Here is a 16848-nt window from a genome sequence, read left to right on the forward strand (position 1 = left end):
AAGAAGAAGAAGAAGAAGAAGAAGAAGAAGAAGAAGAAGAAGAAGAAGAAGAAGGAGAAGGAGAAGGAGAAGGAGAAGGAGAAGGAGAAGAAGAAGAAGAAGGAGAAGGAGAAGGAGAAGGAGAAGGAGAAGGAGAAGAAGAAAAAGCAAGCATCATTGAATTACCTCCGTTGGGGGCTCTTGTTAACTACAGCAGAATATGTGGTAGCATAAACTTATTGTTCAGTAAGATCTCTGTGATGTTGTTTGCCATTAAAAGTTGGACTTGAGGATACATGGTTCCTTTAAAGTTGAGAGACATATTTATACAGGTTTTGTGTTATTGTCTTCTAAAAATGAGTTCTGCTAATATCATGTATCTTTGCAGTGATGTTCATCTCACATCACTGCCATCATAACTTACTGAAATGGAAATGTCTAAGCTTTGAGTGAAGGAATGCTTGATTTGTTTGACCTAGGTTGGAGTGTACTACTTTCTTGTTTTGCTGTTTTTATTATGGATTTGCTACTGGACTCTGAATTCCATGTTTTTGAATTCATAACTTGGCTCTGCCACTTACCTGTCTGACTTTAGGCAAATTAATTTGAGAGCTCTCAATGCCTCAATTTCCTAACACTTAAATGGGTATAATATTAGTTTAATCTTCATAGAGTTTCTATAAGGGTTAAACATGTTAATGTATATAATTGTAACAGTTAGTATGCATTACTAACTATTATTGTCATCATTATTATTATAATTATTACTACAGGATTCTTAATTCCTGAAATATTTAATTACAGTAAATGCACAGACTTGTATTGAAACTTAAGCTAAGATGTGTGTGACACACAATAAATATATATAATATTCATATTTGGGTAAATTTTTTAAAATATGTACTAACACTATACTAATGATATAATAAATGCTGTATTTACTAACACAAGAAAAGAAAATATGTGCCAATCTGTTCAACAGACTTAATCATTCTTCAGCATATATTTTATTGGATAAAATTTTGCTTTTTGCTGGTTGTGGTTTTGAGGAAAAAAATAAGATGGGTCAAGGAAATAAAAAACTAACATTCATTTTTAAGTGTTCATTTATTTAAAATAAGTAATGCATTTACGTACCTTAACTCTTTTTTTTTTTTTTTAAAGATTTTACTTATTTATTTGACACAGAGAGAGATCATAAGTAGGCATAGAGGCAGGGAGAGAGAGAGGGGAAGCAGGCTCCCCGCTTAGCAGAGAGCCCGATGTGGGGCTGTATCTCAGGACCCTGAGACCATGACCTGAGCCCAAAGCAGAGGCCCAATCCACTGAGCCATCCAGGCGCTCCTATGCCTTAACTCTTAAAAGAAAAAAAATGCTTTAACTCTTAAGAGTATAAATGTACATATATTGATATCTCGGGGCAATTTATATCCCCTTCCCACCCAATTCTCATTGCAAAGGTGACAATGTTTCAATCTCTTATGTGTATTTCCAGAGATATTTTAAGGATATGTAATCAAATGCATCCCCTCCTTTTTATGGAATGAAAGCATACTTAACACACTCTTTCCTCCTTATCTTTTTTTTCACCAAAAGCTATATTGTGAGTTGAAGTCTATTATCAGTACATAATAAGCTTCTAAACTTTATTAATGACTTCCACAGCCTTCATTGGAAGGATATACCTGACTAATCTCACCAGGCCACAGCTGAGGGACAATTTTGTTGTGAACATACTTGCTGTTATAAAAGTGCTGAATAAATAATATTTGTACAACTTAAATTAGTTGGTGTATGTGTAGTATACTGTATGATCATTTTCAAGAAAAGTAATTACTAGGTTGGAGGTAAATGCACAGTAAATTTTTTGAAAGAAAATTTAATTTTAAATTTATTTGTGAATATTAATACAGGTGGATAGCACACCTCAAAAAGAAAAAAATGAATGGTAAAAATAAGACTCTCTCATATCACTTTTTTATTTCATCCAGTTCCTCAAACTAGAGATAATTAACCTTATTCACTTTATATTTATATCCTTCCAGAGACATGTGATGTATATATGTGTATGTAGAAGAATTCCTTTTTTTCAAGTGGACTTTTGTATTCTATAGCATAAAGTTTATAGCATTAGAAGACTCTTGCCTAGATGTTTGTATAAACATAGATACTGGGCTACACTCTAAATATTCATACTAGGAGCACACTATGTATTGCCTTATCCCTCAGTCTCAGCCATGTAGATCTTATAGTAAAAATGATGTTTTCTGGGACTTTCACTATAGCTCATTGTTTTCCCTGGATGGATGAATAGTGATGAATTCTGTACATTGCTCTGTCCTCGAACAAGGATTTTCAAATCTACTGCCATCTGCCTCCACATTTGGCTCACAACATGCATTCTTGGGTTACTCTTTAGCCTCATCCTAAAAATTACTTTCACTTCTCTCTTAAATCCTTTATTTCCTCAGCCATCCTCTTTCTCAGTTCTCTTTGTGCTGTATCACAACTCCCAGGAGCTTCCTAAAGAGACTTATGGGGGTGGGGTGGTTAGGTTTTTTTTTTTTTTTAATCCTGTATATTAAAACATCCCTTTAGCTTATTCACTCACATGATTTTTCTGGACATAGAATTCTCAGTTTAAAATACAGAGCAATTTTTCAGCTGTCTTTCTGATTGCCAGTGTTGTTAATGAAAAAAATGAAAATATCCTGATTCCTTATTCTTTGCACATGACAACTTTTGTTACTCTTCCCCGTGACAACTTGTGGGATCTTTTATTGCCTCTACTGTTCTAAAATATCAGAACACTTTGCTGGTATGGACCAGACACCCTACTGAGTACTTGGAAGGTCCTATTAATCAAATTTGATTCCCTTTAGTATTAGGAAGTGATCTTAAATTATATTGCATTATATTTACTATATTTATTATATATGTTACATATAATACATAGTGATAAAATGTAGTTTATATTAAATGTAATGTAACATTTATAAGTCTGCATGTAAGTTATTTTTTTAACAAAATGAACAAGAGTACTATTAAAGAGTATTTACCACTTCAAGAAATTGCATATATGCTGCACCCAGAAGAATTAGCCCTACAGTAATGATGTCCTCCAAACAATGGAAACAAGTATTCCTTATATTTTTAAAATATTTTGGCAACAAATGACTAAATTTGACATACCACATTTTAACATTGATCTCTCATACATGAACACATAAATATATATAATATATCCTACTACTCTTTATGGTAGAGACTATTCTAGAGAATATAATTATTGGTAAGTAACAATAGTTTTTAAAAAGAGGAATTAATGTAAGTTCCAAATGTCAAAGTTACTAACACCTTTCTTAAAAGAGAAATTTACATTATTTTCTTAAATATTTTACAATCATTCCTCATGTTTAATAAGAGAGCTTTCCTTTTCTATGCTTAAAAAAATATATATAGGGTTAAAGCAAATAAAGACAGCATATATTTATAATTGATAATTCTTATGTGGATTTAATATACTAATGCAGATTTACAAAATCATAGCATACAATAGCTATGGTCAATAGTAAGTATGTAGGGGCACCTGGGTGGCTCAGTGGGTTAAAGCCTCTGCCTTCGGCTCAGGTCATGATCTCAGGGTCCTGGGATGGAGCCCCACATCGGGCTCTCTGCTCAGCGGGGAGCCTGCTTCCTCCTCTCTCTGCCTGCCTCTTTGCCTACTTGTGATCTCTGTCTGTCAAATAAATAAATAAAATCTTAAAAAAAATAATAATAAGTATGTAAATATTCATTTTGGGTTTTCAACCCTTTTTTTCCCCAGATCATCTACCTTCTTACCATAACAAAAGTGTTCAGTGCACAAATAGTATGACTGAATGTATGTGATATTAACAATAAGAATATTCAATCAAGTGGTATATTCCAATGAGGAGTGGAAGTAGAATTTCATTAGTAATTTTCCTTTATTGAACAAAACGTTATCATCATCTTTCATCTAGTTATATTTAAAACATATATTTATTTTTCCTTTTTAAAAAGCTGAAACATACTTAAAATTGTATTACATTTTTTATTATTATTACTTTTCAGTTCTTGGAATAATGTGAGAATTAGCATTGGCATTATGCTATTATTATTCAAGATTTGTGTCATTTCTGTTTGTTTTCAGCATGCAGTGACCTGGAGTTCAGGGAAGTGGCAAATAGATTGCGGGACTGGTTCAAGGCCCTTCATGAAAGCGGAAGCCAAAACAAGAAGACAAAAGCACTACTGAGGCCCGAGAGAAGCAGTAAGATTTCTAAATTTCGTGTGCCCTTGTCTTTGATATGGGATTTTATTTTCAATGAATCACTTAAATCGAAGCAATTTCAAAGTGTATTCTTTGTTTAGGTGCTGAACAAAAATCAGAACATTGTGTCTACTTCCAAACACACTCATAGTATTTTGCAAGAAAATAAAACACTTGTGACAGCTCTGATTGGTTAAAAAAAAGAAATAGTCCCTCAGAGACATTAAGTTGCAGTTGAAGTGAAAGTATGAGAATATTTTTCAGTGTTTTGATAGCAGTGGAAAAGAATAAAACAATACAGGAAATAAAGGTAAGATTAATAGAGTACTTGAGATTTTACAGACACAATTAGCCCCCATTACTCCACAGGTTACTCTTTTCATGATGGATTTGCAGATATTTCTACTTTGATCTAGCAAAGCCAGTAGACAAAAAAGATGCTTTCAAGGGCACAGTGCAAATCAAATTAATAAAAAAAGAAAATAAGAGCCTTATGAAGATTATATTATTCTTTTATCATCTGTATAATTTCCTCAGAGTGTTTTCTAATTCCTTAGAAGTAGAAAATGGCAATTGAAGTAAAACACTTGTCATGAAAATTTTATGAACTTTTCATTTTATGTTTTTTCATTTACAACAAAAATACACATTTAACACATGTAAAACAAAGATATTGAAATATAAGTTTAATTTGGGGAGCTTTCAAAGATTGAAGTATTTTCTCTAAAATACAAGAAGTGGTCGCAGGATAGTAATTAGAAGCAGCCACTTGTAGTTGACAAAGCCCCAAGTGTTCCCTTCTTGGCTCATTTGTGACATGATCCATTCACTCTACCTTGCAGTCCTCAAATACCAATTTCTAACAAAATCATTTCATAGATGGGCATGGTTATCTATAACCTGTATTTCCCAAAATATCTCACTTTTTTTCTTCTCATCAAGAAATTTTCTACAATCCCAAACTTTCATATTTATGAATCTTATATATGTCCTTAAATAATTTAATAATTCTTTTTAATTAAACTAATCCAGCTATCACTGACAGACATAATAATTATCTTTGGATGTGTGATGACTATGAATATAGGTTTCTTCTTATGAATGTCAAACAAAAATTATTGCACTGTCCCTGCTCTTTAGGAGTGTTTCTTAGGTTTGTCTTTGGAATTATTGATTACATTTTTGGTAGATGTTAATTTTTTGGATGCTGTGAGTGTAAGTAAAATGACTAATCTCATTTAATAGAAACAATAGAGTATATTTGGCTTTGTATTCATAAAGCAACAATATCTGAGGTAGGATAAAATTTGTTCCAGATCCTAGCATATTGATCTTCTAAAATTCATGTCTACACCTATCCTACCAAATCCCATACTTGAATAGTTTTTTTTTTTACTCTTTTTAAAAAAAAAATGTCTTGGGCGCCTGGGTGGCTCAGTGGGTTAAGCCGCTGCCTTCTGCTCAGGTCATGATCTCAGGGTCCTGGGATCGAGTCCCGCATCGGGCTCTCTGCTCAGCAGGGAGCCTGCTTCCTCCTCTCTCTCTCTGCCTGCCTCTCTGCCTACTTGTGATCTCTCTCTGTCAAATAAATAAATAAAATCTTTAAAAAAAAAAAAAAAATGTCTTGATCTCAAATTTCTCCTTTGATCTTAAGTTTAGACTAGTGACTGCCCCCATATTTGGAGATGGATAAAAGGAGAGCTTGTACTACATTCACCATATTGCTTAGTTAATTGTATATATTCATAAATATCATTTCCCTTTCCAGCTTCTTTTTTCCAGAAATGAGGCATTCTCAATATAGTGAGTTATTTACAAGAAACTCTTAGGTAGTTGAATATCATTGGAAAGTAAATGAAAAACTGGGTAAAGGATTATTTATACTACTTGTAAGGTTAGAGACTAATTGGGAGTAAATTCCCAAAAGGAAGTAATCTTTAAAACAAGCAAGACAAATTACTAGAAGAAAAATGGCTAATTCCCTCAGTTCCTCAGATCTACACATCATCTGAGTGAGTTCTTTCCTGACTCTATCATATTTAATTTGTAAACCAACCCATAATATTATATTCCCTATTTCATTTCTATTTTCATTTTTCCTTTGTAACATTTTACATTACGTACTATAGTAAAAATCTACTTGTTTATACTCTCTGTTTCTCTCTCTCCCTCCCTCCCCCTCTCCTTTCCCCCACCCCACACATACTGGATGATTATGAACTTAGTGAAGTCAGAGATCTTTGTTTACCACTATATTATCAAAATACAGAATTGTTTGACACATAATACTCCTAAATAAAAATGAGCAATATTAATGAATGGAAGAAACAAAGAAGCAATCAAAATACTACATTATCTGGATATAACACAATTTAATCAATCAGTTTTTTCCTAAGAATGATTGTTTTTGTTTATAATTTGTTTATAATTCCATTATTTTCTCCATGATAACCAATTATGCAGTTGACTGTTATGCTTTTATTTCTAAGAAGTGGAAATGATGGGTCAAAATGTACATGCATTTCAAATGATAAATTATGATAGATGTTACAGGCTGTTTTGCAAAAATCTCAAGGTATTTCTAGTTTCTAACAGCAAAACATAAAAGTTAACTTTTGTCTTAATCCATGGCAGCAAAAATATTACCATTCCTTTTAACTTTTCCATTCTAGTGAGCATGCTATCATAATTCATTGTTAATATGATTTTAATTCCCTTAATTAGCAGTGAATTTGAACACAAAATATTAGTGGTGGAAACTTTTATACAGCAAAACAAAATAAAACGACTCTTTCAGCTCAGGCTACTCTACTAAAATACTATAGACTAGATGGATTAAACAATAGACATTTCTCAAATTCTGGAGGCTGGGAAATCCTATGTCATGGTGCTGCTAGTTGGATTCCTCATGAGGGCCATTTTCCTGTTTGTAGACAGACATCTTTTCCTATGGCACTCAGCGATCTCTCTAGGGTCTCTTCTTATTAGGGCACCAATCCTCCCATGTAGCCTGTACCTTCATGACCTAACTACCTCTCAAAGGCTCCATTTCCAAATACCATGAAATTGGTGGATAGGACTTCATCATATGAATTTTGGGAGGACACAGTTTAGTACATAGTAAAAATAAAATAGCACACATACACGAAACACATGTAAAACCACTAGTTACGTCAACTTACATGTTTAATTCTAAGAAATGTATATTAATGGATTCCATTATAATTGTATTTAATAATTACTTCTAGTATTTTGGGGGGGTTGATATGTTTTTCTACTCTATTTTTTAGAATGTATAGATTTATTTCTGTTCTAACCATTAATAAATTATACTTCATATCACATTATTTTATTACATTATATTCTACTTACTGCTTTTTTTTGCACAGATTTCACCTAATCTCATAGTAATATTATCAATTCTACATTTAATTTTATTACACTTGCTTGATATACTTGTGAACATTTCATTGCCAATTTTTCTTTATTACTTAGGTTTAAATGTCTTTCTTGCAACCAACTGTATTTGAACTTTGAGTTTTCAATATGACAGTGGGAAAACTTGTGATTTTTTTTTTTATAATCAAGGTATAATAATAAAGTCAACATAAAGCACAGAAAAATATTCTGATAAAACACAGAATGTTTGCCATTTAGGAGATTACACCGAAGACAAAGATAATCTTATTTTCACAATTTCTTATGAAGAACATACCAATAATCTAAGAAAGTGCTGTCATTTTAAAAGAGACACAAATTTTAGTTTTGTATCTGTATAATATTTGATACTAATTTAAAAAGTCTTATATAATAAACCTTTCAAATATTAGTGAGCACTGACCGTGACAAAAAAATTGAGGGATCCTTTTGTAGTTTTTTGTATTATATAGATTTTGTCATATGTTTTTGGAACAATGAGTCATTTTATTTTAGGGTAAAATATGCTTTTTAACAAAGTTATATCTTGCATATCTTTAATATCAAGTTGCTTATATCATTATTTTTCCTAGTAAAGTATTACTTATATAGATATTATAATTTTAAATTATAGTAATTTTTATTTTATATAGAAAACTATGAGTTAGATATTTTAAACTCTTATGCATTAGCATTTTGCTATAGATGAACAGAATTTGTAAATATGTATTTTATACTTTTTATAACAATACTCATTTTTTATATGTAGCTATTTTTTTTTTAAGATTTTATTTATTTATATGACAGAGATCACAAGCAGGCAGAGAGACAGGCAGAGAGGCAGGCAGAGAGAGAGAGAGGAGGAAGCAGGCTCCCAGCTGAGCAGAGAGCCCAATGTGGGGCCCAATCCCAGGACCCTGAGATCATGACCTGAGCCAAAGGCAGAGGCTTAACCCACTGGCCAGCCAGGTGCCCCTATATGTAGCTTTTTAATCAATAAAAATGAACATGTTTATTAACAGACCCGAATATGTAAAACTTGAACTATAAAATTTATTTTGAATTGTAAACACTAGAAGCAAAAATTTGTAAAACTTGAACTATAAAATTCATTTGAATTGTAAACACTAGAAGAAAAAATTAATATATGTGCTGCCGAAGCGAGCACTAGAAGAAAAAATTAAAAAAATTTAAAAACATGCTTTATCTTTTTTAGAAGTGATCTGGATATTTAATGAATATATATTAATTTAGAATGAGTCAAAGATTTTAAGTTATGAAATGATCTTGAAAATATTTTTAAATTTCAAGTGGGCTTTTATAAACATAATTACTATTGACATAGAAATTATCATAGTAAGGACTTAACTTGTTAGAAAATATTTTAATATGTTAAAACAGATATTTTTTATAATCTTAAACATCTAGTAGATATAATAGTAATTCATTCTATCAGTATACCTATATAAATTTAGGGCAAACATGTCCAAATATAATAAAAATGTGTGCTTGTATTTTATATACACTAATATATAATATAATATAATATAATATAATATAATATATATACACACACACATATCTCTCTCTCTCTCTCTCACATTTTCCTTATCTTTTCATCTATTGATGAACACAGGTTGCTCCCATATCTTGGCTATTGTAAATAATGCTGCAACAAACAAGCATATATATATGCAAGCATATATCTCTTTGAACTGGTATTTTGCTTACTTGGGGTAAATACTTTATAGTTAACTTATTGGATCATGTGGTATTTTGTTCATAATTTTTTGAGGAATGTCTGTACTGTTTTCCACAATGATGGTAGCAATTTACATTCTTACCAACAGTGTACAAGTGTTCTTTTTCTGTACATTCTCACCAGTACTTGTTGTTTCTTGTCTTTTTTGTTTTAGCTATACTTACAGGTGTGAGGTGATACCTCATTGTGGTTTTGATTTGCATTTCCTTGATGATAAGGGATGTTGAGCATCTTTCATGTCTCTATGGCCATCTGTAGGTCTTTTTTGGGAAAAAACGTCTATTCATGTCCTTTGCCCATTTGTTAATCAAGGTGCTTGTTTTATTTGGTGTAGAGTATATAAGTTCTTTATATATTTTGGATATTAGCCCCCTATGAGATATGTCATTTTCAAATATCTTCTCCAATACAGGAGGTTACGTTTTTTGTTGATGGTTTCCTTTGCTTTGCAAAAGCTTTATATTTTGATGTAGTCTCAATAGTTTATTTCTCACCTTTGTTTTTCATGCCTTAGGAGACATATCTAGAAAATGTTGTTATGGCTAATGTCACAGAAATTACTCCTTATGTTGTCCTCTAGGATTTTCAGATTTCATCGTTTCAGGTCTTTAACCCATTTGAGTTTATTTTTTGTACATGATGTTAAATGTGGTCCAGTTTCATTCTTTTGCATGTAGTTTTACAGTTTTCCCAACATCATTTATTGAAGAAATGGTCTTTTTAAAACATTAAGTTTATTAGGAGGTCATCTTTTTAATTTCTAAAAATTTTAGTAATAAGTAATTTATATAAACACTTATTATTCTTAAACCAATCACAATAGAAATTTCTTAAGAGACTTTATAATCTAATTTAGTAATACCCTCTGAAGATAGGGGAAAATACACACACACACACACACACACACACACACACACATGCACATTCATGTATACATATGCACATACACACACAAGTCAAGTTTAAAATTGTTATATTTTAGTCGTCAGTCATATACAAGCATAGAAATGTAAAACTCTCTGGTTTATATCAAAGAACTATCTCTCATCCTTGCCTCACATTTACATTTTTATAAAGATTATGTTTATGGAGGACGAAATAAGTTGTGGTTATGTAGTTAAATATGAGAATTGATGCTCTACTGATATTTAAAGAGGCCTTTAACATTGTTTTCGTTCTGATATGCACTCTTATGGAAACTATGGATGAAATTTTGCTTAAGGGACTGGAGAGTTCAGTTGTCCATTTGGGCTTTTCCAAAGCCCATCTCAGAAGACATAATGTCTAGGCCAGTTCCAATTAATTCTTTTGGCTTCAGATGGTTGCTCTTGGAGTTGCTCTTGGAGTCTGGATCCCTTGAAAGCCCCTGATGAGGCAGAGTCCTAAAGTTTGAGTGGTAGCAGGAGGTTAAGGGGTACGACTAAGAAGAGAAGAGCCTTCATGAATATTAGGGTGAAGACCATGGGATCCAAAGGATGTTAGCACTCCAAGTCTCAGCACTATTAAAAAAAAAAGTCACATAAATACAAATCTGGACTAAATGAAGAAAGACTTTGGCATGAGGGAAAAGAAAGGGGAAAAAAGGGTAAGAGTGTTGAGTGAGGACAGATGAAAAGATTTTAGGGCACTGAAAAAAAGGTTGAAAATGATAAAAGAAAACAACACAAGGTGGAGGAAGAACAAGAACTGATGGGAAGGCAGAGTTCTTAAATGCACCATTGTAAGGAGATCCTAAGTTTTGCAAAACTTCATTGTAGTGTCCAATTATCTTTAAAGAAATGTTGTCATTTTTAGAGATATTGGAAGGAAAGAATGGCAGTAAGAGTCCTACTCAACAGAAAGAGTCAGGGTTTAAATCCCCATTCAAGAAAAGCCAAGAAGTCTTAAGTTTAAGAAGATTCTCACTCAAACAGAAACTAACAGAGAAAAGCATTGCTTAACAGAATCAATATAACTTACAGTATCGTAACAATTATCTTATGGCTCTGGGTTGGAAATTGTGATTTACCATGTTTTCCTAGCCAGGAAGGACACAAAATATATGAGGACCCTCCATGAGTACCTGAAGACAGTGGGATCCAAGGGGTATTCAGCACTTCAAGCCACAACACCATAAAATGTCAAATAAATGCAAGTTCAGATTAAGTAAAGAAAGGTTTTTCACTCTTAATTTCATGAAACAAACTGAGTTTTGCTGGGGGGTGGGGGATGGTATTAGGGTGGCTAGGTTATGGACATTGGAAAGGGTATATTTTATGATGAGTGCTGTGAAATGTGTAAGCCTGATAATTCACAGACCTGTACCCCTGGGGCAAATAATACATTATATGTTAATAATAATAATAATAAAGTCTATTGCAGTATGGAAAATGCTTCAACCTCAAGATCTGTAAACATGTCAAATCAAAATGAAAAGCTTTTTTTTAAGGTTTTATTTAAATTCAAGTTAGTTAACATAAAGTGTATTATTAGTTTCAGGGGTAGAATTTAATGATTCATTATTTACATATAACACCCAGTGATCATTACAAGAAAGTGCCCTCCTTAATGCCAATTTCACCCAATTTTCCCAACACCATTTGTTGAAGAGACTTTCTTTTTTCCATTGGATATTCTTTCCTAAGAATTAAGATTAAGATTAGTTGACCACATAGTTGAGGGTTTATTTCTGGGTTCTCTCTTCTGTTTCACTGATCTATGTGTCTGTTTTTGTGCCAGTACCATATTGTCATGGTGATTACAGCTTGAAGAATGGAACTGTGATGCCCCCAGCTTTGGTTTTCTTTTTCAACATTATTGTGACTATTCAGGGTCTTTTTGAGTTCCATACAAATGTTAGAATTATTTATTCCAGCTCTGTAAAAAATGCTGGTGTTATTTTGATAAGGACTGCACTGAATGTGTAGATTGCCTTCAGTAGGATATATAATTTAACAATATTTGTTCTTCTAATCTATGAGCATGGAACGTTTTTTCCATTTTGCATTTCTTTGTCTCTTTGTTTGTCTCATTAGGATTCTATAGTTTTCCAAGTATACATGTTTGGTTAGGTTTATTCTTAGGTATCTTATATTTTTGGTGCAATTGTTAACAGCATTGATTCCTTGGTTTCTCTTTCTATTGTTTCATTATTGGTGCACAGAAATGCAACAAACTTCTGTGCATTAATTTTATATACTGAGACTTTGCTGAATTCTTATATCAGTTCTAGCAAGTTTTTGCTGGAGTCTTTCAGGTTTTCTACATAGAGTATCATGTCATCAAAAGAAAGCTGGAGTACCCATACTTATACCAGACAAACTAGATTTTAAACCAAAGACTATAATAAGAGATGAAGAAGGACACTATAGACACTATATCATACTAAAGGGGTCTATCCAACAAGAAGATCTAACAATTATGAATATGCCGCTAACTTGTGAGCAGCCAAATATAAATCAATTAATAACAAAGAAACAAAGAAATTCATTGATAATAATATAATAATAGGGGAATTTAATACCCCACTCACAGCAATGGACGGATCATCTAAGCAGAAGACTAACAAGGCAATAAAAGCTTTGAATGACACACTGAATCAGATGGACTTACCAGATATATTCAGAGCATTTCATCCTAAAACAGCGGAATACACATTCTTTTTGAGTGCACATGGAACATTATCCAGAATAGATTATATACTGGGTCATAAATCAGGCCTCTACTGGTACAAAAAGATTGAGATCATACCATGTATATTTTCAGAACACAATGCTATGAAATTTGAATTCAACCACAAGAAAAAAAAACTGGAAAGTGCACAAATACATGGAGGTTACAGGAATTCCTACTAAGAATGAGTGGGCTAACTAGGATATTAAGGAAGAGTTAAAAAATACATGGAAGCAAATGAAAATGAAAACACAGCAGTATAAATCCTTTGGGATGCAATAAAGGTAGGTCTTACAGGTCTTCCTAAAGAAGAAGAAAAGTCTCAAATACACAACCTAATCTTACACTAAAGGGACTGGGGAAAGAACATCAAATAAATCCTAAATCCAGCAAGAGAAGGGAAATAATAAAGATTAGAGTAGAAATAAATGATACAGAAAAAAGAACAAATTTTAGAACACATCAATGTAACTTGAAGCTGTGTTTTTTTTTTTTTTTTTTTTTTAAGAATTAACAAAATTGATAACCCCCTGGCCAGAGTTATCAAAAAGAAAAGAGAAGGGATCCAAATAAATAAAATCATGAATAAAACAGGAGAGATCACAACCAGCACCACAAAAATACAAATAATTAAAATAGAATATAGTGAGCAGGTATATGCCAGCAAATTAGGCAATCTGGAAGAAACAGAAAAATTCCTAGAAACATAAACTACCAAAAGTGAAGCAGGAAGAAATAGAAAATCTGAACAGACCCATGACAAACAAAGAAATAGAATCAGTAATCAAAAATCCCCCAACAAGAGTCCATGGCTGGATGGCTTTCTTGTGGGATTCTACCAAACATTTAAGATTAATATGAGTCACTGTGGAAAACAATATGGAGGTTCCTCAAAAAGATAAAAATAGAGCTACCCTATGGTCCAACAACTGCACTATTAGATATTTATCCAAAGGAAAAAAATAGTGATTCAAAGGGGCACATGAACCCTAATATTTATAACAGCAATGTCCACAACAGCCAAACTATGTACACACACACACACACACACACACACACACACACACTCACATGCACACACTGGAATATTATTCAGCCATCAAAAAATGAAAAATTACCATTTGTAACAAGGTGGATGGAACTAGAGGATACTATGCTAAGTGAAATAAGTCAGTCAGAGAAAGGTAAATACTGTATGATTTCATTCATGGAATTTAAGAAACAATACACATGGCCATAAGGAAAGATAAGGACAAATAAAATAAGGTAAAAACAGAGAAGGAGGCAAGACATAAGAGACTCTTAACTATAGGAAACAAATTGAGGGTTGTTAGAGTGGAGGTGATTAGGGTGATGGGGTAATTGGGTGATGGGCATTACAGAGAGCATTTGATGTAATAAGCACTGGGTGTTAATGTGTAACTAATGGATCCCTAAATTCTACCCCTGAAACTAAAAATACACTAAATGTTAACTAAATTGAATTTAAATAAAAAAAAAATAAAATAAAATAAAAAAGAACAAATAATCACTCTACTGAAACTGTTCCAAAAAAAAAAAAAAAGAAAAGAAATGGAAGAAACACTTCCAAATTCATTTTATGAGGCTAGCTTTACCTTGATTCCAAAACCAAAGACCCCACTAAAAAGAATTACAGACCAATATCTCTCCTCCTATTTTTTGTACCCATGATGAACATGGATACAAAAATTCTCATCAAGATACTATCTAATCAAATCCAACAGTACATTAAAAGGTTTATTCACCATGACCAAGTGGGATTTATTTTTTGGCTGCAGGGTGGTTTAATATCTGCAGACCAATTGATGTGATACACCACATTAAAAATGAAAGGATAAGAACCATACAAACCTCTCAATAGATGCAGAAAAAACATTTGACAAAATACAGCATCTTTCTTGATAAAAAACATCAAGAAAGTATGAATAGATAGAACATAGCTCAACATCATGAAGTCCATATATAAAAACCCACAGATAATATCATGCTCACTGGGGAAAAACTGAAAGCTTTTCCCTTAAGATTAGGAAATGGCAGGGATGTTCACTTTCATCACTGTTGTTTGACATAGTACTAGAAATCCTAGCCTCAACAATCAGACAACAAAATGAAATAAAAGACATCCAAATTGGCAGGGAAGAAGTCAAACTATCTCTCTTGGCAGAAGTCTTTCGGTAAACCGAAAAGAGTAAGCAGGACCAGCAATGCTTTTGTGGATGAGGAGGCCAAATGTGTGGGGTAAGCAGGTAGCAAATTTGGGCACTTTAACAGGAAATAATATTTATATGCTCAGCAGATTCTCAGAACATCAATTAAGAACGGATTTTGTGCATCTGAGTGCTTTTGTCCTTGTTCAAACATATGAAAAGGCCAAAGTTTAGGAGTCTAGAGGAGGAGAAAAGCATGGCTAAAGTTTGGTCAAGTCAAAGTTAAGTGGCTAAGTAATGGACAACTGGGAGCACTTGGTCAAATTTTATATCTAAGTATAAATGACTCTTTTGTCTACCAGGCAAGAATATGAGACAATTAAGCCTCTTATTTCCTCATAATTTCCAACCTTCTATATATTTGGTCTGTGTTTTGATACATTCCTTGCACTTAATTGTCTAGACCACTAATTTGATGCTTCACAGTGGCAATTCTCTACAATTCACCCATAGAATTACTGGTCTGGGAAATTATGTTTTTAAGTCTAGAAAGTATTTTTTACATTTTTTATCTGTGTACTCTTAAAAATTATGGAGTTTTTTTTCATTCTTCTTTAAAAATTTCTTTTGTGTTCCAAAGTCATTGTTTATGCACCACACATAGGGATCCATGCAATATGCACCCTCCATAATACCCACCCCCAGGCTCACCCAACCCCTCACCCCCCTCGGTCCAAAACCCTCAGTTTGTTTCTCAGAGTCCACATTCTTTCATGGTTTGTCTCCCACTCTGATATCCCCCAACTCACTTCTATCCACCTCCCAATGTCTTCTGTGTTATTCCTATGCTCCACAAGCAAGTAAAACCCTATGATAATTGACCCTCTCAGCTGACTTATTTCACTCAGCATAATCTCTCCAGTCCCATCCGTGTTGATACAGAAGTTGGGTATTCATCCTTTCTGATGGAGGCATAATAATCCATTGTATACATGGATAATATCTTCTTTATCCATTAGTCTGTTGAAGGGCATGTTGGTTCTTTCCACAGTTTGGCCACTGTGGCCATTGCTGCTATTAACATTGGAGTACAAATGGCCCTTTCTTTCATTACATCTGTATCTTTGGGATAAATACCCAGTAGTGCAATTTCAGGGTCATAGAGTAGCTCTATTTTTAATTTTTTGAGGAATCTCCACACTGTTTTCTAAAGTGGCTGCACCAACTTGCATCCTCACCAACAGTGTAAGAGGGTTCCTCTTTCACCAAATCCTCTCCAACACAAGTTGTTTATGGTCTTGTTAATTTTGGCCATTCTAACTGGTGTAAGGTGGTATCTCAATGTGGTTTTGCTTTGAATCTCCCTGATGACTAATGATGATGAACATTTTTTCATGTGTCTGTTAGCCATTTGTATGTCTTCTTTGGAGAAGTGTCTGTAATTGTCTTCTGCCCATTTTTTTACATGATTATCTGTTCTGTGTGTGTTGAGTTTTAGGAGTTCTTTATAGATCTTGGATATCAGCCCTTTGTATTGTCATTTGCAAATATCTTCTCCCATTCCGTGGGTTGCCTCT

At 33.0% G+C, this 16848-nt stretch overlaps 1 protein-coding gene across 1 annotated transcript in view; it reads left to right on the top strand.

Annotated features, from left to right (window-relative positions):
* Positions 1-16848, top strand: part of SPOCK3 (SPARC (osteonectin), cwcv and kazal like domains proteoglycan 3) — a 486709-nt gene that overhangs the window by 429546 nt on the left and 40315 nt on the right. Inside the window, exon 7 of the mRNA XM_059374211.1 lies at positions 4154-4273. Within this exon, the coding sequence (XP_059230194.1) occupies positions 4154-4273 (120 nt within the window). The remainder of the gene's footprint in view (positions 1-4153; positions 4274-16848) is intronic.

Source organism: Mustela nigripes, chromosome 1 (assembly GCF_022355385.1).
Source record: "Mustela nigripes isolate SB6536 chromosome 1, MUSNIG.SB6536, whole genome shotgun sequence".
Taxonomy (NCBI): domain Eukaryota; kingdom Metazoa; phylum Chordata; class Mammalia; order Carnivora; family Mustelidae; genus Mustela; species Mustela nigripes.